Source organism: Globicephala melas, chromosome 1 (assembly GCF_963455315.2).
Source record: "Globicephala melas chromosome 1, mGloMel1.2, whole genome shotgun sequence".
In the NCBI taxonomy this organism is placed as follows: domain Eukaryota; kingdom Metazoa; phylum Chordata; class Mammalia; order Artiodactyla; family Delphinidae; genus Globicephala; species Globicephala melas.
In genome coordinates, this window is record NC_083314.1 from 107,197,074 (window position 1) to 107,221,036 (window position 23,963).

General features: G+C 36.6%; 1 protein-coding gene across 3 annotated transcripts in view; it reads right to left on the reverse strand.

The window, feature by feature from the left end:
• Positions 1–23,963, reverse strand: part of BTBD8 (BTB domain containing 8) — a 107,499-nt gene that overhangs the window by 56,698 nt on the left and 26,838 nt on the right. For all 3 annotated transcript variants that reach the window (XM_060302846.2, XM_030868656.2, XM_060302836.1), the window contains exon 5: positions 3,031–3,120. In XM_060302846.2, the coding sequence (XP_060158829.1) occupies positions 3,031–3,120 (90 nt within the window). The remainder of the gene's footprint in view (positions 1–3,030; positions 3,121–23,963) is intronic.

Consider the following 23,963-nt stretch of genomic DNA (forward strand, 5'->3'; position numbering starts at 1 on the left):
TGTGATGATAATAAAGGATGTAGATAAAACCCAGAATCTGTCAGGAAATTCTCTCTTCATTTTAGCATTAGAAAACCTTGTTACATCAAGCAAAATAAAAGAGTCAAAAAGAAATGTATCCTCATTTCCAACGTGCTAGCATTAGAAGTGAATAAGCTGATTAGGAGTAAGTCTCCACTGCTGAAATAGCAGCTCTGGGTAAGATGATCCAGTAAGGAGTAGAGTCTTGCTTACAACAGAAGTGAAGGGAAAATACTGTAAGAGGAGTGAGCCTGATCATTGCTGGCACTGCTACAACGTACAGCCTACTTATTTGTAATGACAGTTTAAAACAAATTTGGCTACTTCTACTTGGCTTTCCCTTGAACCACTAAAGTTGGTCAGTAGCAGTCAAGCCATATTATAAGAGGAGATTTTTATCCATTACCTCCACTATAATGAAAGAAGGAAAATTATAGGTGGTGAGTAGAGACCAATAGTTATGCCACTACTTCTTTCTTATCTATTGACCTCTTAATAAATAGACTTCTCCTTTAAAAGCCTGTGTGTTTTGAATGTTTAATCGGATCACTCGTGAGTGCTGATTAAAGATTGCCTTTGTTCCTATAGCTAAACTCAGAGGTCATTTTGAGCAATATAAAATAAATAAAAGTAGAGCAGCTCTAGTTGAAGATGTGCCTCTTCCCAAATGGCCTTCCCCTCATATCCCAATCCCATGCCATGTATTCCCTAACATACCTACCAGGAACTTAAGGGTCCTATGGGAAAATCACTGATTTAAACAGTGGAGAAGATCAGTCTGAGATAGCTCAAGAACACACGCCAATGTGAAACTTTTAATTTCTTCAGTGACTGTTGTGGAATGGACTTTGAATTAAGAATCAACAAACGTGTAACTTATATACAGCATAAGCACTTATTTACCAAGTAACCCCTGGAAGACATTTAATTTATCTGATCTTGTTTTTACTCATCTGTAATATGTGAATATACCCTCTCTCTCAAAGACTGATTCTAAAAATTAAAGGGCACCATAAGTGTGGAAGAATCCTAGAAAATATATGATGTTATTGTAAGGTATTATCACTGCTGAGGACAGAATCTATTTGGAGAGAGGAACAAAGGTATATGTTAATAGGTATCAGATAGTAAAAATTGTCACTAAACATATAAGCAACTAAGATTTCTTCTACGAAATCAGACAAGTGTTCTCTGTAAATTACTTTCCCCTGCTGTCAAATAAGGTCCAATAATCATACACTTCTTTTGACCTTTATCTCACTACATAGAATCACATGATTTTTAATAAATGCCAAAAAAGTTGCATTCTGAGTCAAACTAGGTTATCTCTTCATTTAAATTTTTATTTAATTCAGTTCTAATGAGAGAAGATTGACAGTTTTAAAAAATGATATCTAAAACATCTGAAACACAGTCCCTGGACATGTTTCCAAAATTACACTAGAGTGATTATCCCTAGGATTGACACACTTAGAGAAATTCTGGCCTCTGCTAGCATTATCCCTCTTCCTATATTCAGCAGATATTTTAAATTCGCCATAAAGGAAGAGGCCTTCTTGGTAGGATATATATATCTTTCAGGTTGTTTTTCAACAGTGAATGATAAGGTTTCACCAACTGATTCAACTACACATTCCTTTTACCCATAGGCTAATAAACTCTTTGCTTGGTGTACAAAATCTTCCATAATCAGAAACTACCTGGTGATTGCCAGATTGTGATATGTGTATCGAAACTGTGATAGGTAATATAATTAAAACACAACTCTCTAAAACCCTGGTAAGAAAGAAAGGAGGTTTAGGTTCTTGTGCATATGTGTTTCATTTCTATTAAATGAATGAAATATGAAAAAATAAATAAAAACACATAACATATTCTTACAAATGTTTCAATTTTCCATATTTTATAGACTGAGAAATTAAAAATGAGAGGCATTTGGGGATCAATTTTAGTTAGTAAGGAAACCAGACAGCTGTAACCTAGAAGGCTCAAGATTATAGGCCAGTGTAAAAAATAGTGAGAATTTATCAATACTTTCCATGCATCCACTGTTATGGAATCACCACGACCACCATTCCACACCCAACCCTCTAGCCAAGGTTGACCCAGGCGAGGAAACATCAGCAGTGTGAATGATGCAGGGCTGACAGGCTCCCTCAGAACGCCCAGGCAGTTTTCCTACTGACAAAGCCCTCTCCCATATTGTACCCTCCAGATTCTCACAGTGATCATCTGTGACCAAAAAATATTCCATTTCACCATTTAAGGAAGTAGTTCATCTCTTAATAACTGTCTCAGCAGTTTAAACTGCCACCAACTGTGTAGATTCACCATTGCACTATCATAGGTCAGTGAAATCCACACCTATCCAAATTATTCTTTAAGAAACTACCTATTACAGACTGAATATCTGTGTTCTCCCACCCACTCAAATTCGTATATTGAAGCCCTAACTCCTGTGTACCTATATGGAGATGGGGCTTCTAAGGAAATAATTAAGGTTAAATGAGGTAATAAGGGTGGGGCCCTGCCCTGATGTGATAGGATTAGTGTCCTTATAAGAAGAACACCAGAGAGTGAGCTCTCTCCTTCCACCTTCCTTTTACCTCCCTGCCCCCCAGCCCCATGCACTTAAAAAGAACATCACTGGAGCACACAGTGGAAAAGTGCCTATCTACAACCCAAGGACCCAAGGTAAGAGCTCTCACCAGACACCAACCTTGCTGGCATTTTGATCTTGCAGAACTGTGAGAAAACAAATCTTTGCTGTTTAAACCACCCAGTTTGTGGTATATTGTTATGGTAGTCTGAGAAGACTAACACACTATCTCTATTACTAAATGTTCCCAACTACCTCTCATTTTCAGAAAGTGTACTTTGCTGAATTGTACCACATGAGAAACATTTCATTGAACATACAGGGAAATCAGATTCATGAAAAGTGCTTTGTATTAAAAGCATTATTTATAATCATTTGCAGTCAAGCTGCCTTGTAAAAATTCTGCTTACCCTTGAAGAGTAATGTACTCTTGGGAGCTTTCAGCCCAACAGCCACTCAGCATCGCAGCAAAATAACTAGATCTTGCACTTAAAATGGCTCTAAAGGGAAGGGGGGAAAAAACACAGGCAAACATTTATGCACAATGCAAAATGTTATTCTTTATGAAACTCTTCATCTTTACCTCTTAAAACATGATAACAATCTATCCTTCTTAACTGTATTCACTGGTAGATTTTAATAATACAAATTATAAGCCTATACTTATACCAAAGAATTTTGATTCCTTGATTAAAACATTAATTCCAATGTCCTTTTCATCTTTTTATTTTTTTTTCTCTCTCTCTCTCTTTTTTTTTTTTGGCTGCGCCATGCACTTGAGGGATCTCAGTTCCCTGACCTGGGACTCAATCTGGGTCACAGCAGTGAAAGCCCAGAATCCTAACCACTAGGCTACCAGGGAACTCCCACTTAATTTTTTCTCTTGAAAGCTCTTAAATTTTAGTAACAATTTCCATGAGTAAGAGAGTAATAAATCATTTACAAATGGAGAAATAAAGACCAAACGATGTCATGTAACATGTTGAGGAAACATTAGTAAGAGACTAGAACTCTAAAGGTCCTGAGCTCCAGTTCAAAACTCACCATAATTATGCTCAAGAATAGCTACTTAGCTATCTCTTAAGTTTGAGAAAATGACAGTAAAGATATTTTCTTTTGAATGTCCATTCTATCTTCCCAGATAGAATGCTAATTCATCCATTCTTTCACTCAACAAATACCTAATGACTTCTATTCTGTGCTAGGCACTATTCTAGGGAATATAACAGTAAATGAGATATAGAGAAAATGTGAATATTCTAGTGGAGGTTGGGAGGGAAAAGTAGAGGGGGAGAGGAATAAGAGAAAGACACTTCTGGCAATGGCTTACTAGGTTGTCACAGACCAACCCTCCTGCTGAATAGCTTGGAAATTATATATATATATATATATATATATAACATATATATATGTATTATTCTTTTTTTTTAAATAAAGAAAGAAATCATGATTTGAAGTGATCCAAGTATATTTTAGGTTACTTTTTCCATTGAGGCAACTGCCAAATATGAAAGCAAAAGCAATGGTTGAGAGGCTAAGAAGCTAAACATAGCTTCTGACAATCTTCACAGGCTTGGAGGCACACAAATTGGAATTTGGGATCCAGCAATGAGGAGAAACTTTGGTGGATGCCCCAGGATTCCAGTTGGACTCTGAAAGGTCTACACCTTAGGAAGAAGAATGAACAGGAAATAGACAAGCCCTTATTAGAACTGAAGTCCAGCTTTTAATGAGCTCAATTCCTGACTGGATTAAAGTGATCTCCACCTAGCCTAAATGCTTTCCAGAAGCAAAAGGAAATCTTGTCTTCATTAAAATTACATCATCCAGACTATTAAATTATTTCTATAAATTTTCAATAAAATATCCAAAGATAATCAGGCATAATAATGAATAGCTATAAATGAAGGAAAAGAATTTCATTTACACTATTAGCAAACAAGGTCAAATACACAGGAACAAATATAACAAAAAAGTACAAGACCTCTACATTAAAAGCTATAAAACATTGCTGAGATAATTTACAAAGACCTAAGAGAGAGCTAAACTGTGCTCATGGATTTGAAGACCCAAAACTGTTAACATGTCCATTCTGCCTAAATTAATTTCTAGATTCAATGCAGTCTTGATCAAGCTTTTTTAGTGGTACTGGAACTGGAGGCTTGGAGGGGAAAAAATGAATGTTGACAGTTAACCTCACACCATAACACAAAAATTAACTCAAAATGGATCAAAACCTAAACATAAAAGCTAATACTATAATATCGCTAGAAAAAACACAGGTGAAAATCTTTGCAACTCTGAGTAGGCAAAGATTTCTTGGGAACCAAAAAGCATGAACCAATTTTTCAAAAAAAACATAAAAAATTAAATTTTAACAAAATTTAAAACTTCAGTCCTTTTAAAGCCACTTTTAAGAAAATGGAACGATGAGCAAAATGTTGGGAAAAAATATTTGCAGAACGTATATCTGCCAAACAACTGAATCCATAATATATAAAGAACTATACCACTCAGTATAAGAACATAAGCAATCCTACTAAAAAATGGGCACACTCACACAAAAAATTATCAGATAAGAGCCAAATTGATTTAAATAGTTTTACTACAAAACTAATGTTTATGGCTCGTTATAAAGAATAACATCACATCAAGTTTTGAGCATTAGATTAAAATTAGAAAAAGCTATGGTCAGAACAGTACATGATTCATTTTAAGGGGGAAAAAAGGTACATGTCTGTTTCTCAATAGTTAATGTATATTAAAATTTGTAACAAATCACTCCCTTTACGAGTGCTTTAAAAAAAATGGGTAAAAGATTTGAACAGAAACGTCATAAGATATGCAAATGGCCAATAAGCACATAATATGATGCTCAAAATTGCTAGTGATCAGGGTAATGCAAATTAAAACCACAATGTGATACCACTACACACCTACTAGAGTGGCAAATATTTAAAAGACCGACAACATTAAGTGGTGAGGAAAATATGGAAAAACTGGAACTCTTCACAGCATGTAGGTGGTAGTGTAAAATGGTATAACTTCTTTGGAGAAATGTTTCTCAATTTCATAAAAAGTTAACATACACTTAACATATGACCGAGCAATTCTACTCGTAGGAATTTACCCAACAGAAATGAAAATATATAATCACACAAATACTTGCACAAAAATGTTAATACCAGCTTTATTAATAATAGCTAAACACTGAAAACAACAAATATGTCCAACAGGAGAATGGTTAAATAAATTGTGGTGTATGCATACAATGCAGTATTACTCAGCAATAAAAACTGAATGAAACACTGATATACATAATACCCAAGGATGAAGCCCAAAAACATTATGCTGAGCAAACCAAGCTCAATAACATGTCTGAGTTCATTTATATGAAATTCTAGGACAGGTAAAATAAACTATAATTTAGAAAATACAGCAATAAGAAAACAAACAGCCCAATTAAAAAATGGGCAAAAAATATGAACAGAAAACTCACTAAAGAAATACAGATGACAAATAAGCATGTGAAACTCAGTTTTTGCCTGGGGCTAGAGAGAGGGAAGGTACTAATGGTAAATGGGCACAAGGGATTTAGGTGATGAAACTTCTCTGTATCTTGATTGTGGTGGGAGTTACCCAGGTTTATACATTAGTCAAAACTCATTAAATTGGACTTTCAAATGTGTGTATTTGATTGTATATGAATTCTAATTCAATAAATTTAACTTTAAAAAAGGATGAAAATAAAACTTAATAAAGAAAAGTGGCCTTTTATTACAGGCCAAGATGACTTCCTCAGTGAATTCAAATAAATATTTTAAAAACATATAAAATCAATCTTACTCATACACATTAAAAATGAATAAAATAGAAAGAAAATAAAAGAAATGCCTCCCAACTCATTTTATGAAGTCAACGTAAATTTAAGACCTCAACCTGACAAGGACATTATAAAAAATGGAAAGTTATAGGCCAACCTATCTCATAAATATACATAAAAAAAATCTTAAACAAAATATTAGCAAACTGAATCCAGCAATAAACAGAATATATAAAACATCACAACCAAGTTGAAATTATTCCAGGAATGCAGGATTGCTTTAACGTTTCAAAATCAAGCAACATAATTTAGCACATTAACAAAATAAAGGAACAACACAAAAAAAGGATCATACACCATGATCAAGTTGTATTCATTCCAAGGTCACAAGGATAGTTCCACATACACAAATCAATCAATGTGATACACCACATCAACAAAAGAAAAGACATAAACCACATGATTATCTCAATAGATGCAGAAAAAGCATCTGATAAAATTCAACATCCATTCATGATAAAAAAAACTCTTGCCAAAATGGGTATAGAGGGAACATACCTCAACATAATAAAAGTCATTTATGACAAACCCACAGGCAAAATAATACTAAAGGGTGAAAAGCTGAAAGCCTTCCTGCTAAATTCTGGAACAAGACAACGATGCCCAATTCTATTCAACATAGTATTGGGAGCCCTAGTCACAGCAATCAGACAAGAAAAAGAAATAAAAGGTATCCAAATCAGAAAGGGAAGAGGTAAAATTCTCATTATATGCAAATGAATGATACTCTATATAAGAAACTGTAAAGACTCCATACAAAAACTATTAGAACTGATAAATGAATTCAGCAAGGTAGCAGGACACAAGATTAATATACAGAAATCTGCTGCATTTCTTTACACTAACAATGAAATATCAGAATGGGAAAGTAAAAAAAATAAAATAAAATCCTGTTTAAAATCACACTATAAAACAAAAACCCTAGGATTAAACCTAACCAAGAAGGTGAAAGTCTTACACACTGAGAACTATAGAACATTGAAAAAGGAAATTGAAGAGGATTGAAGGAAATGGAAAGATATCCATGCTCTTGGATTGGAAAAATTAATATTGTTAAAATGGCCACATTACCCAAAGCAGTCTACAGATTTAATGTGATCCCTATCAAATTACCCATGACATTTTTCACAAAACTAGAACAAATAATCCTAAAATTTATATGGAACCACAAAAGACTCAGAACTGCCAAAGCAATTCTGAGGAAAAAGAACAAAGCTGGAGGCATAACCCTTCCAGACTTCAGACAATACTACAAAACTACAGTAATCAAAACAGCATGGTATTGGCACAAAAAGAAACATAGATCAATGGAACAGAATAGAGAGCCCAGGAATAAACCCACACCTATGGTCAATTAATCTATGACAAAGGAGGCAAGAATAAACAATGGAGAAAAGACAGTCTCTTCAGCAAGTGGTGTTGGGGAAGATGGACATCTGTATGTAAATCAATGAAGTTAGAACACTCCCTCACACCATACATAAAAATAAACTCAAAATGGCATAAAGACTTAAATATAAGACATGACACCATAAAACTCCTAGAAGAGAATATAGGAAAAACATTCTCTGACATAAATCATAGCAATGTTTTCTTTGGTCAGTCTCCCCAGGCAAAAGAAATAAAAGCAAAAATAAACAAATGGGACCTAATCACACATCAGTTTTGCACAGCAAAGAAAACCATAAACAAAATGAAAAGACAACCTATGGACTGGGAAAAAATATTTGCAAATGATACAACTGACAGGGGTTTAATTTCCAAAATATATAAACAGCTGATACAACTCAGTAACAAAAAAACAAACAACCCAATCAAAAAAAAGGGCAGAATACCTAAATAGACATTTCTCCAAAGAAGACATACAGAAGGCCAACAGGCGCATGAAAAGATGCTCAACATTGCTAATTATCAGAGAAATGCAAATCAAAACTACAATGAGGTATCACCTCACACCTGTCAGAAATGGTTATCATCAAAAAGTCTACAAATAATAAATGCTAGAGAGGTTGTGGAGAAAAGAAAACCCTTCTACACTGTTGGTGGGGATATAAATTGGTGCAGCTACTACAGAAAACAGTAGGGAGGTTCTTTAAAAAAGTAAAAATATGATCCAGCAATCTCACTCCTAGGCAACTGTCTGGAAAACAAAAGTGCTAATTCAAAAAGATACATGCACCCCAATGTTCATAGTGGCACTATTTACAATAGCCAAGACATGGAAGCAACCTAAGTGTCCATCAACAGATAAACGGATAAAGAAGACATGTTATCTATACACACACACACACACACACACACACACACACACACACACACACTGGAATATTACTCAGCCATAAAAAAAGAATGAAATAATGCCATTTGCAGCAACATGGATGGACCTAGAGATTATCATACTCAGTGAAGTAAGTCAGACAAAGACAAATATTATATGAGACCACTTATATGTGGAATCTAAAAAGAGTACAAATGAACTCATTTACAAAACAGAAACAGACTCACAGACATAGAAAACAAACTTATGGTTACCAAAGGGGAAAGGAGGGGGAGGTAAGCTGGGAGTATGGGATTAAAAAAATAATAAAATAAAGGAGAAAAGCCATGTGATCATCAAAATAGATACAGAAAAGCATTTGCAATTCTTATGACTTAAAAAATTTAGGAAATTTCAATCCAAGTCCCAGAAAGCTATTTTGTAGATATTGACAAAGTGATTCTCAAACTTATATGGAAAGGCAAAGAACCTAAAATAGCCAACACAATATTGAAAAAGAAGAACAGAGTTGGATGATTCACACTACCTGATTCCCAGAATTACTATACAGTTAAAGTACTCAAAACAGTATGCACTAGTGAAAGTAGAGACTCATTGATCAATGGAATAGAGAGGTCAGAAATAGACCTACACAAATACAATCAATTCAGTTTTGACAAAAGCACAATGGCAATTCAGTAGAGAAAGGATAATCTTCTTAACAGTGGTCCTGGAGCAACTGGACATCCACATGTAAAAAAAATAAACGTAGATACAAACCTTATACCTCACATAAAAATTAACTAATTACCTCAAAATGGATCATAGATATAAATATAAAACCATAAACTTCTAGAAGAAAACAAATGATCTTGGGTTTGATGATGAATTTAGATATAACATCAAACATATGATCCAAAAAAGAAAAAACTGATAAGCTGGATTCTATTAAAATTTAAAAATTTTGCTCTATAAAAGGCACTGTTAAGAGAATGAAAATCAAGGCACCAACTGGGAGAAAGTATTTGCAAAGCACATATCATATAAAGGACTTCTATGCAAAATATCCAAAGAATTCTTAAAATTCAATAGTAAGACAACAAACAACCTAACTTGACAATAAAAAAAAGATCTGAACCAAAAACTCTCAATAATATACAGATGGCAAATAAGCAAATGAAAAGATCTTCAACATCACTTGCCATTAGGTAAATAAAAAGTGAAACAACAATAAGATACCAGTACATACCTATCTGAAAGACTAAAGTCCAAAAAACAAAAAATAATAACAGTATCAACTGCTGATGAGGATGAGGACCAGAAAGAACTCTCATTCATTGCTAGTGGAAATGCAAGTGATAGAGCCACTTTGAAAGACAGTTTCAGTAAGACCTGAAAACTTATGTCCACACAAAAACTTGTACACAAATGTTTACAGCAGCTTTATTCATAATCACCAAACTAAGGCAACCATAATGTCCTTCAATAGGTGAACAGATAAAAAATGGTATATTCATTACAACTGAATACTACTCAGTGATAAAAAAAAAAAGAATTAGCTATAAAGTCACACAAAAACATGAATGAACAGTAAATGCATATTGCTAAATGAAAGAAATCAGTCCCAAAAGGCTACATGTTATATGGCTCTATTCAAATGACATTCTAGAAAAGGCAAAACTATGGAAATAGTAAAAAAAAAAAAAAAAAAGCCAGAGGGTTGGGGAGGGGGAAAACCTGAAGAGACTGATCAAAGGGGATTTTTAGTTGAAAATGTCTGTATGATACTGTAATGGTAGATGTAGGACAATATCCATTTATAAAAACCCACAGAGGTTTCTCATGCTTCAGCGCGGCCCACACTTTTCATATGTCGCCTCGGGAGTGCTAGCCTCGTGAAGAAGCTCAGGGTAAAGGCGCAGCCACCAAAGCAGAAGTGAGAGTGACTTGACGCCGGGAGGAAGACCCCAAAGAGACCGTGGCCACAGGAGGCCGGAGGCCAGAGGCTGTCACCCTTCCCTGAGGGCTTCGACTGGGCCCCTCAGTCTGCACAACAGCTGAGCACTGCCCGCTTAATGCACCCCATCCTGCCTCAAGTGGCTGACCCAGTCATCCTGCTGCCAGAATGAGGTGAAGTCTGAAAATTGCTCAGCAGGACCAGGCATAGAACAGGCCTCTTCTCCTGTTCTCACTCACCAATGACCACCACCTTGATAATTCCATGTGGCTGACAGGGTCTTGGTGCTCCAGCCTGGTGTCGGGACTAAGCCTCTAAGGTGAGAGAGCCGAGTTCAGGACACTGGACCACCAGAGACCTCCTAGCCCCATGTAATATCAATCTGCAAGAGCTCTCCCAGCAATCTCTGTCTCAACCCTAAGACCCAGCTCCACCCAATGGCCAGCAAGCTACAGTGCTGGACACCCTATGCCAAACAACTAGCAAGGCAGGAACACACCCCACCCATTAGCAGAGAGGCTGCCTAAAATCATACTAAATTCACAAACATCCCAAAACACACCACCGGACATGGGCAATGAACCAACCTCACCCACTGGGGGCAGACACTAAAAACAATGGGAACCATGAATGTGCAGCCTGCGAAAAGGAGACCCCAAACACAATAAGTTAAGCAAAATGAGAAAACAGAGAAATATGCAGCAGGTGAAGGAGCAAGGTAAAAACCCACCAGATCAAACAAATGAAGAGGGAATAGGCAGTCTACCTGAAAAAGAATTCAGACTAATGACAGTAAAATGATCCAAAACCTTGGAAATAGAATGGAGAAAATACAAGAAATGCTAAAAAAGGACCTAGAAGATCTAAAGAGCAAACAAACAATGATGAACAACACAATAAATGAAATTTAAAATTCTCTGGAAGGAACCAGTAACAGAATAACTGCAGCAGAAGAATGGATAAGTGACCTGAAAGATAAAATAGTGGAAATAACTACCGCAGAGCAGAATAAAGAAAAAAGAATGAAAAGAATTGAGGACAGTCTCAGAGACCTCTGGAACAACATTACATGCACCAACATTTGAATTATAGGTGTCCCAGATTAAGAAGAGAAAAAGAAAGGGACTGAGAAGATATTTGAAGAGATTATAGTTGAAACTTCCCTAACATGGGAAAGGATAGAGTCAATCATGTCCAGGAAACGCAGACAGTCTTATACAGGATAAACCCAAGGAGAAACACGCCAAGACACATAATAATCAAACTATCAAAAATTAAATACAAAGAAAAAAATATTAAAAGCAGCAAGGGAAAAGCAACAAATAACATACAAGGGAATTCCTATAAGGTTAACAGCTGAGCTTTAAGCAAAAACACTACAAGCCAGAAGGGAGTGGCAGGATATATTTAAAGTGATGAAAGGGAAAAACCTCCAACCAAGATTACCCTATCCAGCAGGAATCTCATTCAGATTTGATGAAGAAATTAAAAGCTTTACAGACAAGCAAAATCTAAGAGAATTCAGCACGACCAAACCACCTTTACAACAAATGCTAAAGGAACTTCTCTAGGCAGGAAACACAACAGAAGGAAAAGACCTACAAAAACAAACCCAAAACAATTAAGAAAATGGTCATAGGAACATACATATTGATAATAACTTTGAATGTAAATGGATTGAATGCCACAACCAAAAGACACAGACTGGCTGAATAGATACAAAAACAAGAGCTGTATATATGCTGTCTACAAGAGACCCACTTCAGACCTAGGGACACATACAGACTGAAAGTGGAGGGATGGAAAAAGATATTCCATGCAAATGGAAATCAAAAGAAAGCTGGAGTAACAATTCTCATATCAGACAAAATAGATATTAAAATAAAGACTATTACAAGAGACAAAGAAGGACACTACATAATGATCAAGGGATCAATCCAAGAAGATATAACAATTGTAAATATTTATGCACCCAACATAGGAGCACCTCAATACATAAGGCAAATGATAACAGCCATAAAGGGGGAAATCGACAGTAACACAATCATAGCAGGGGACTTTAACACCCCACTTTCACCAATGGACAGATCATCCAAAATGAAAATAAATAAGGAAACACAAGCTTTAAATGATACATTAAACAAGACGGACTTGATATTTATAGGACATTCCATCCAAAAACAACAGAATACACTTTCTTCTCAAGTGCTCATGGTACATTCTCCAGGATAGATCATATCTTAGGTCACAAATCAAGCCTTGGTAAATTTAAGAAAACTGAAATCGTATCAAGTATCTTTTCCGATCACAATGCTGTGATACTAGATATCAATTACAGGAAAAAATACAAACACATGGAGGCTAAACAATATGCTACTAAATAACCAAGAGATCAATGAAGAAATCAAAGAGGAAATCAAAAAATACCTAGAAACAAATGACAATGAAAACATGACGACCCAAAACCTATGGGATGCAGCAAAAGCAGTTCTAGAGAGGGAAGTTTATAGCAATACAATCCTATCTCAAGAAAGAAGAAAAATCTCAAATAAACAACCTAACTTTACACCTAAAGCATTTAGAGAAAGAAGAACAAAAAAAGTCCAAAGTTAGCAGAAGGAAAGAAATCATAAAGACCAGAAGAAAAATAAATGGAAAAGAAATGAAGGAAACAATAGCAAATATCAATAAAACTAAAAGGTTCTTTACAAAGATAAACTAAATTGGTAAACCATCAGCCAGACTCATCAAGAAATACAGGGAGAAGAATCAAGTCAATAGAATTAGAAATGAAAAAGGAAAAGTAACAACTGACACTGCAGAAATACAAAGGATCATGAGAGATTACTACAAGCAACTATATGCCAATTAAATGGACAACCTGGAAGAAATGGACAAATTCTTAGAAAAGCACAACCTTCCGAGACTGACCCAGGAAGAAATAGAATATAAACAGACCAATCACAAGCACTGAAATTGAAACGGTGATTAAAAATCTTCCAACAAACAAAAGCCCAGGACCAGATGGCTTCACAGGCGAATTCTATCAAACATTTAGAGAAGAGCTAACACCTATCCTTCTCAAACTCTTACAAAATATAGCAGAGGGAGGAACACTCCCAAACTCATTCTATGAGGTCACCATCATCCTGATACCAAAACTAGACATGTCACAAAGAAAGAAAACTACAGGCCAATATCAGTGATGAACATAGATGCAAAAATCCTCAACAAAATACTAGCAAACAGAAACCAACAGCACATTAAAAGGATCATACACCATGATCAGGCAGGGTTTATTCCAGGAATGCAAGGATTCTTCAGTATATGCAAATCAATCAATGTGATACACCAAATTAACAAAATGAAGGATAAAAACCATATGATAATCTCAATAGATGCACAAAAAGCTTTCGACAAAATTCAACACCCATTTATGATAAAAACCCTCCAGAAAGTAGGCATAGAGGGAACTTACCCCAACATAATTAAGGCCATATATGACAAACCCACAGCCAACATCGTTCTCAATGGTGAAAAACTGAAACCATTTCCTCTAAGATCAGGAACAAGACGAGGTTGCCCACTCTCACCACTATTATTCAACACAGCTTGGAAGTTTTAGCCACAGCAATCAGAAAAGAAAAAGGGAATAAAGGAAAAATAAATAAATAAAAAATAAAAGGAATCGAAATCGGAGAAGAAGCAGTAAAAAGCTGTTACTGTTTGCGGATGACATGATACTACACATAGAGAATCCTAAAAATGCTACCAGAAACTACTAGAGCTAATCAATGAATTTGGTAAAGTAGCAGGATAGAAAATTAATGCACAGCATTTCTTGCATTTTTGTTGTTGCACTAACAACGTAAAATCTGAAAGAGAAATTAAGGAACACTCCCATTTACCACTGCAACAAAAAGAATAAAATACCTAGGAATAAATCTACCCAAGGAGACAGAAGACCTGTATGCAGAAAACTATAAGACAATGATGAAAGAAATTAAAGATGATACAAACAGATGGAGAGATATACCATGTTCTTGGATTGGAAAAATCAACATTGTGAAAATGACTATACTACCCAAAGCAATCTACAGGTTCAGTGCAATCCCTGTCAAACTACCAATGGCATTTTTCACAGAACTAGAATAAAAAAGTTCACAATTTGTATGGAAACACAAAAGACCCCGAATAGCCAAAGCAATCTTGAGAAAAAAAAACAGAGCTGGAGGAATGAGGTTCCCTGACATCAGACTATACTACAAAGCTAAAGTAATCAAGACAGTATGGTACTGGCACAAAAACAGAAATAGATCAATGGAACAGGAGAGAAAGCCCAGAGATAAACCCACATACATATGGTCACCTTATCTTTGATAATGAAGGCAAGAATATACAATGGAGAAAAGACGGCCTCTTCAACAAGTAGTGCTGGGAAACTGGACAGCTACATGTAAAAGAATGAAGTTATAACACTTCCTAACACCATACACAAAAATAAACTCAAAATGGATTAAAGGCCTACATGTAAGGCCAGACACTATAAAACTCTTAGAGGAAAACATAGGCAGAACACTCATGACCTAAATCACAGCAAGATCCTTTCTGACCCACCTCCTAGAGAAATGGAAATAAAAACAAAAATAAACAAATGGGACCTAATGAAACTTAAAAGCTTTTGCACAGCAAAGGAAACCATAAACAAGACGAAAAGACAACCCTCAGAATGGGAGAAAATATTTGCAAATGAAGCAACTGACAAAGAATTAATCTCCAAAATATACAAGCCGCTCATGCAGCTCAATATCAAAAAAACAAACAACCCAATCCAAAAATGGGCAGAAGACCTAAATAGACATTTCTCCAAAGAAGACATACAGATGGCCAACAAACACATGAAAGGATGTTCCACGTCAGTAATCATTAGAGAAATGCAAATCAAAATGACAATGAGGTATCACCTCACACCAGTCAGAATGGCCATCATCAAAAAATCTACAAACAGGGCTTCCTGGTGGCGCAGTGGTTGAGAGTCCACCTGCCGATGCAGGGGACACGGGTTCGTGCCCCGGTCCGGGAAGATCCCACATGCCGCGGAGCAGCTGGGCCCATGAGCCATGGCTGCTGAGCCTGCGCGTCTGAAGCCTGTGCTCTGCAACGGGAGAGGCCACAACAGTGAGAGGCCCACGTACCACAAAAAAAAAAAATCTATAAACAGTAAATGCTGGAGAGGGTGTGGAGAAAAGGGAACCCTCTTACACTGTTAGTGAGAATGCAAATTGATACAGCCACTAGGGAGAACAGTATGGAGGTTCCTTAAAAAAGTAAAAATAGAACTACCATGTGACCCAGAAATCCCACTACTGGACATATACCCTGAGAAAACCATAATCAAAAAGAGTCATGTACCACAATGTTCACTGCAGCTCTATTTACAATAACCAGGATATGGAAGCAGCCTCAGTGTCCATTGACAGATGAATGGAGAAAGAATATGAGGCACGCATATATAATGGAATATTACTCAGCCATAAAAGGAAACAAAATTGAGTTATTTGTAGTGAGGTGGATGGACCTAGAGTCTGTCATACAGAGTGAGTAAGTCAGAAAGGAAAAACAAATACTGTATGCTAACACATATATATGGAATCTAAAAAAAAATGGTTCTGATGAACCTAGGGGCAGGACAGGAATAAAGATGCAGAGGCAGAGAATGGACCTGAGGACACAGGGAAGGGGAAGGGCAAGCTGGGACGAAGTGAGAGAGTAGCACTGACATATATACACTACCAAACGTAAAATAGATAGCTAGTAGGAAGCAGCTGCATAGTACAGGGAGATCAGCTCGGTGCTTTGTGATCGCCTAGAGGGCTGGATAGGGAGGGTGGGAGGGAAATGAAAGAGGGAGGAGATATGGGGATATATGTATACATATAGGTGATTCACTTTGTTATATAGCAGAAACTAACACAACATTGTAAAGCAATTATACTCCAATAAAGATGTTTTTAAAAATACCCCACAGAACTTTATAGTACAAGTGAAACTTAATGTATGCTAATTAAAACAAGAACACTTAGGAGGAGGTCAGGAGATCCCAGGATGCAGACTGTGACAAAATTACCTAACTGTATTACAAATGTATGAAATAACCTCATTGAAGCGAGTGGGAGATGGAGGTACTGGCCTAAATAACTTTGGAAATGAGTATAGACTGTACGAATAAAGGCAAAGGAACTGTGTAGTACAAGCAGTGTACTCTAGTTCAGGAGTCCACAACCTTTCTGGCACCAGGGACTAGTTTCGTGGAAGGCAATTTTTCCACGGACTGGGGGTGGGGGGGGATGGTTTTGGGATGATTCAAGCGCATTACATTTATTGTGCACTTTATTTCTATTATTACATTGTAATATATAACGAAATAATTATACAACTCACCATAACGCAGAATCACTGGGAGCCCTGAGCTTGTTTTCCTGCAACTGGATGGTCCCATCTGGGGGTGATGGGAGACAGTGACACCCAAAGTGTGTTGCTTATGTCCAGTCTACTCTGTAAGATGCAGCTTAATTGTCACTTACCACTCACTGATAGGGTTTTGATATGAGTCTGCAAGCAATTGATTTATTATGGTCTCTGTGCAGTCTAACCTCTTTGCTAATGATAATCTGTATTTGCAGCTGCTCCCCAGTGCTGGCATCACTGCCTCAGCTGCACCTCAGATCATCAGGCATTAGATTCTCATAAGGTGTGTGCAACCTAGATCCCTCGCATGTGCAGTTCACAGTAGGGTTCGTGCTCCTATGAGAATCTAATGCTGCTGCTGATCTGACAGGAGGCGGAACTCAGGCAGTAATGTGAGTGATGGGGAGCGGTTGTAAATACAGATGAAGCTTCACTCGCTCACTTGCCCGCCGCTCACCTCCTGCTGTGTGGCCCAGTTCCTAATGGGCCATGGACCATTAACAGTCTGTGGCCCAGGGGTTGGGGACCCCTGCTCTAGTTGGTAAAGTTGTTTCCCATGAAGGTATGGATTAACAATTCTGAAACCACTATACATGAATACTGGAATTGAATGATTAAGTATTAGATGTTGGATGATGAAAGCCAGTTTCTCACTGCTATATTGGAAGATTACAGACAAGCAAGGAGGTAAGAGTAGGATGATCAATGTGTTCGTGTGGTCAGTGTTGGAGATCTCATGATGAATTCATTTTTAGCTTAATACAAATAAAGATGGATTCATACAGAAATATTTACAGATATGTGCATATCTGAAGATTAATATATACACATATATTTCCTTGCTCTGTCAGCTGAGAGGATCTAAAAGAACTAGTAACAAGCACACCCAGTGTCCAAACAGTAGTTTCTAATACCATTAGAATAAAAGGAATCAGGGTTCATTAGAGAAATATTTGATTCTAGGACAGATGAGTCTAGAGTATCTTTTAGTGTCAGTAAGTAAGGAAATGCTACACACACGCACATACACACACACACACACACACACACACACACTGATGGGGGGGGTTGTATGTCAAGAACCAATTGAAGGAGCTCCCATAACTAAAACTGGAACAATTTCAGTAAAAAATAAATAGGCCAAAATGCAAGATAAACCAAATTACAAACCAAAGTACCAAAATGAGCTGAAGTACAAAATATATATCCATGAGTACATGCTGACACACAGAAATGTTTGAATAAATAAAGAGGGGAGAAAAGACAAATTTCTTGTATAGAAGAATGTCAAATAATTTAGGTAGATACTATCCCTTCAAGAAGGTGGACCATAACTCCCCATCCTTTAAGTGTAGGCTATACACAGTGACTTACTTCTAGAGAGTACAGTATAGAAATGGGAGATGGGGGGAGAGGGGAGTAACTTTACAGTGAAGAAACCAGACAAAAACTAGTGTAGCCAAGTGATCAAGGTTAACATAAACGGTGATAAGTCATGCTGATTACAGGTACCCTTGAAATGATGTAATAAGAATGGCAGTTTATCTTTGTGAACTTCCTCCCCAAAATTCATAACTCATTTAATCATGTGAAAAACATTAAGTAAACTACAACTGAGGGACATTCTACAAAATACTTGCCCAGGACTCCTCAAACTGTCAAGGTCATCAAAGACAAGGAAAGTCTGAGAAACTATCACAGCCAAGAGAAGCCTAAGGAAACATGACCACTACATGTAATGTGGTATCCTGGATGGGATTCTAGAATAGAAAAAAGACATTAGTCAAAAACTAATGAATTCTGAATAAACTATGGACGTTAGTGAATAATATTGTCTCAATATTGGTTCTTTCATTGTAACAAACGTACTATACTAAGATGCACACATAAGATGTTGATAATAAGGGAGCTGGGTGTGGGGGCATATGGGAATTCTCTGTACTCAGTTTTTCTGTAAATTTAAGTGTTCTAAAAATAAAGTATATTAAGAAAAAATAGGGTTTCTGCTTCCACCCATGAAAGATAACAAGTATGGGACTTGCCTCACCTCCATTAACAAGTAGGAAAGTGAATAAAATATGACATTGAAAAAAAAGGCAGTACAGAACTCTGATCCTTAAGAGAAAGAAAACAAATGAGGCAAGCCCTACAATCATATTACTTTTCTTCCCAGAAACAATTAGATCATGGCACAGGGAAGGTAAACAGAAGCAGAGCCTAGTTGTCTTGCTGAGTTGAGAAGACAAATATGGGAGCTCGGGAAAATGAGTCAGCTGGAATTTACGGGGCACAGTACAATAGAAGAGGAACTTAAGAAAAAGAGCTCCAAAAATTAGAGGAGGGATCCCGTTGAGCCTTCATCTGAACACAATCTGAGCACACATAGGGTAAAACTTCATGAAGCCCAGCAAAGAATAAAGGTCAGGGAGCTATAAGCCTGTTCATACAGGGCAGGAAGATCAAGTTCCTTCTGGCAAGGACTGAATACTGCTCCTAGGTTCCAGAAGGGTCACACTTCAGTAGAAGAGCTATCCACCCTTCAGAGTAAAGGCTACTCTAGAGCCACCGTAAGTTTAAAAACAAATCTCAAAAAGATGAAGATGATCCACAATAACTTAATTGCCTGCTAAAACAAACTTCAACACTTTTAAAAGAGAGACGACAAAATTCAAACACTCAACAGCATACTATTCATAATGTTCCGAATCTAATAAAAAATGATCAGGTATGTGAAGAAGTAGCAAAATATGAACTATAATCAGGAGAAAAATCAGTCAATAGAAATAGACCCAGAAATGAAAGAAATGATAGAGTTAGCAGAAAAAGCAGTTAAAAATGCTATTATACAGGGAGATCAGCTTGGTGCTTTGTGACCGCCTGGAGGGGTGGGATAGGGAGGGTGGGAGGGAGGGAGACACAAGCGGGAAGAGATATGGGAACATATGTATATGTATAACTGATTCACTTTGTTATAAAGCAGAAACTAACACACCATTGTAAAGCAATTACACTCCAACAATAAATAAATAAATAAAACAGGAAAAAAATGCTATTATAGGGGGCTTCCCTGGTGGCGCAGTGGTTGGGAGTCCGCCTGCCGATGCAGGGGACATGGGTTCATGCCCCGGTCCGGGAAGATCCCACATGCCGCGGAGCGGCTGGGCCCATGAGCCATGGCCGCTGAGCCTGCGCGTCTGGAGCCTGTGCGTCTGGAGCCTGCGCTCCGTAACAGGAGAGGCCACAACAGTGAGAGGCCTGCGTACCGCAAAAAAAAAAAAAAAATGCTATTATAGGGACTTCACTGGTGGCACTGTGGTTAAGAATCTGCCTGCCAATGCAGGGGACACAGGTTTGAGCCCTGGTCTGGAAGATACCACATGCCATGGAGCAAATAAGCCTGTGTACCACAACTACTGAGCCTGCGCTCCACAGCCCGCAAGCCACAACTACTGAGCTCATGTGCCACAACTACAGAAGCCTGCGTGCCTAGAGCCGGTGCTCTGCCGCAAGAGAAGCCACTGCAATGAGAAGCCTGTGCTCCACAAAGAAGACTAGCCCCCGCTCCTGCAACTAGAGAAAGCCCACGTGCAGCAACGAAGACCCAACACAGCCCAAAATAAATAAATAAAAAGTAAATAAATAAAATAAGATCTTATTATAGATACACTCAAGGATTTTTAAATAAGTAACATAATGAAGAGATCTTTTTAAAAACCTGACAAAACTTTTAGAGATGAAATATGCAATATCTGAAATGAAAAAAAGTTCATGAATGGACTAAAAAGATTAGATACTGAAGAAGAAAAGATTGGTGTACCTGTGTATATAGCAGTACAAATTATCCAAATAAGACATAGGGAGAAAAAATAAACTGGTTAAAAAAAAGGAGCTTAAGCGAGCTTGGGACTAACATAACATAATTGGAGTCCCATGTGGAAAGGAGAAAAAGAAGAGGATGGTAAGAAAACTTGAAAAAAATAACAGTTGTAGAATTTCCAAATTTCATAAAAACTACAAACTCACAGGTCCAGGAAGCTCAATAAATCATAAGCAGAATAAACAAAAGCACAAGATATAACCAAATTGCTAAAAACTAATTATAGAGAAAAAAACTGTAAAGCAGCCAAAGAAAAAGGTACGTCAAATACTGACATGGAAAGCTACACATGATCACAGGCTTCTTGTTAGAGACAGCACAGCCAAGAAAACAATGAAATTACATGATTAAAGCACTGAAAGAAATACAAATCACAAATTTATAATTTTGTATTCAGCAAATCTATCTTTCAAAAATGGAGGCTAAATGAAGACTTTTCTGGACAAACAAAAGCTGAGAAAAGTCATTGCCAGCTGAACTCTATTACAAGAAATTTAAAGAAAGTTCTTTAGGCTGAAGGAAAATTATAACAGATAGAAACCTGGACCTACACAAAAGATTGAAAGTGTCAGAACTGGTAATATAACTAAAGTATAACTTTTTCCCTCATTTTTAAAATTACTTAAAAGATAATTGTTTAAAAAATTAATTACAATTTATAGTGGGGTTTTGAGTATATATAGAAGTGAAATGTATGGCAGCAATAACACAAGAGACAGAAGGGGGAAAATGTCCTAACATCATACATAAAGGTGTATAATATTAATTGAAGGTAAATGGTAGTAACAATGCATATTGCAAATCCTAAAGTAACTACTAAAAAAACAAAAACAACACGCACACACAATATAGCCAATATGCCAATAGTGGAAATAAACTGCATTAAAAAAATTTTTTTCTTGGGCTTCCCTGGTGGCACAGTGGTTGAGAGTCTGCCTGCCGATGCAGGGGACACGGGTTCATGCCCCGGTCCAGGAGGATCCCACATGCCACGGAGCGGCTGGGCCTGTAAGCCGTGGCCGCTGAGCCTGCGCGTCCGGAGCCTGTGCTCCGCAACGGGAGAGGCCACAACAGCGAGAGGCCCGCGTACCGCAAAAAAAAAAAAAAAAAAATTTTTTCTCAATTAATACAAAGAAAAGAAGAAAAGAGGAAAAAGAAAACAAAGAAAAAATGAAAACAAACAGTAGCCTTAAATTCCAACACATTAATACCTATATTACCATAAATAATCTAGATTCTCCAATTAAAAGGCGAGATTATGAGACCAGATAATAAAGGAGCAAGACATAACTATAGCTGTCTACAAAAAATTAATTTTAAACCCATTTAAAATACAAAGACACAGAGAGGCTAAAGGTAAAAGGATGAAAAAACATATACCATCTAAATGCTAATCATAAGAAAGCTGGAGTGGGATGCTAACTAGACTTATTGTGATGATCAGTTCATTATGTTAAACACCTGAAACTAATACAATGCTATATATCAATTATACCTCAATTTTTAAAAAAGAAAGCAATTTGGCGTGGCCCTATTAACATCAGACAAAAGACTTCACAACAGGAATATTACTTGGGGTAAAGACTAATATTTCATAATGAAAAAGGGGTCAATTCATCAAGAGGAAATGACAATCCTAAATGTGTGTGTACCAAATAACAAACCTTCAAAATATATGAAGCAAAACTGATAGAACTGAAGGGGGAAGTTGATAAATTTACAATTATATTAGAGACATCAACATTCTTCTCAGTAATTAACAGAACAAGTAGACAAAAAGTCAGTTAAGGATATGGAAGACTTGAACTAAACATGCTAAACAGCATGTTTAAACTAAGCAGCATGCTAGCCGTTCCCATCTAAATAAGACAAAAACCATCTGAGGCTTAAACAATTACCCTGCCCTTAAGACAGAAACTTAGGAAACATTCCTATTTAATTCAGATACAAGCCTAAGTTTAAAAAATTATGCTGTAGATAGCATGGTGTATTAAAAATCTTCACCAGATTTTTCATTTTCCAACACATCAAATTTTTTTTCTCTTTTTGACTAAATTTAATCTCAACTGACAAGGCTGCTTCTGACTCTGTAGAGATGCCCTAATTTCCCCCTTCCTCTTGCTTTAGAGTACATTGCTATTCAATACTTCCTGATTTTAGCTGAACTGGATTCACTACTCCAGGCAGAATAATGGCCTGGATTACTCAGAGAAGCTCTAAATAAAGAATTTCTCACTAGGACTATTTTTTTAAGTACTCTTTCTCCAAGAATATATTTTTTTCCTTTTAGTTCAACATAACTGAATAAAGGTTAAACCCAGAGCAGTGAATGCAAACTTTCTGGTGCTGTCACCATTACCCATTACACTTTGCAAATATTTTAGAGAACATAAACTTTAAAAATGGTAAGTTAGCTTTCTCTTGAGACATCCATTTTGACATACATTGACTACAGCTTTCATAGGATTAGCCTTTCCTAAGTTAAAAAATGATTTGTGAAGTGTAATGGATGCCCTGTTATCCAGTACAATGAGGACTGATAGTTGTTTGGTTAATCTAAAAATTAGGAGAGAATTTTTTAAGTGATTTGTCTATATCATAATCATCTTATTCTAACTTAAAAAATAAATATGTATTCATTCACAAATCTTTGACCATACAAGGCCAATCTTTATTTTTTTATTGTGGGTTTGCTGATTGGAGTCTCCTATTTCTTGCAAAAACTATATATACCCATATACCCTGTCTATGATTTTTAGTTCAAACTTCTCTGAAGTGAAGAAATTTAAAAATTTTATGAAGCAATCTGAAGTATAGAATAATTTAAGACTTTTATAATTTCCCCTCAAATGGCATCAAACAGGTTTGGGAATAACCCCAAGTGACTCAGGAGACACAAAC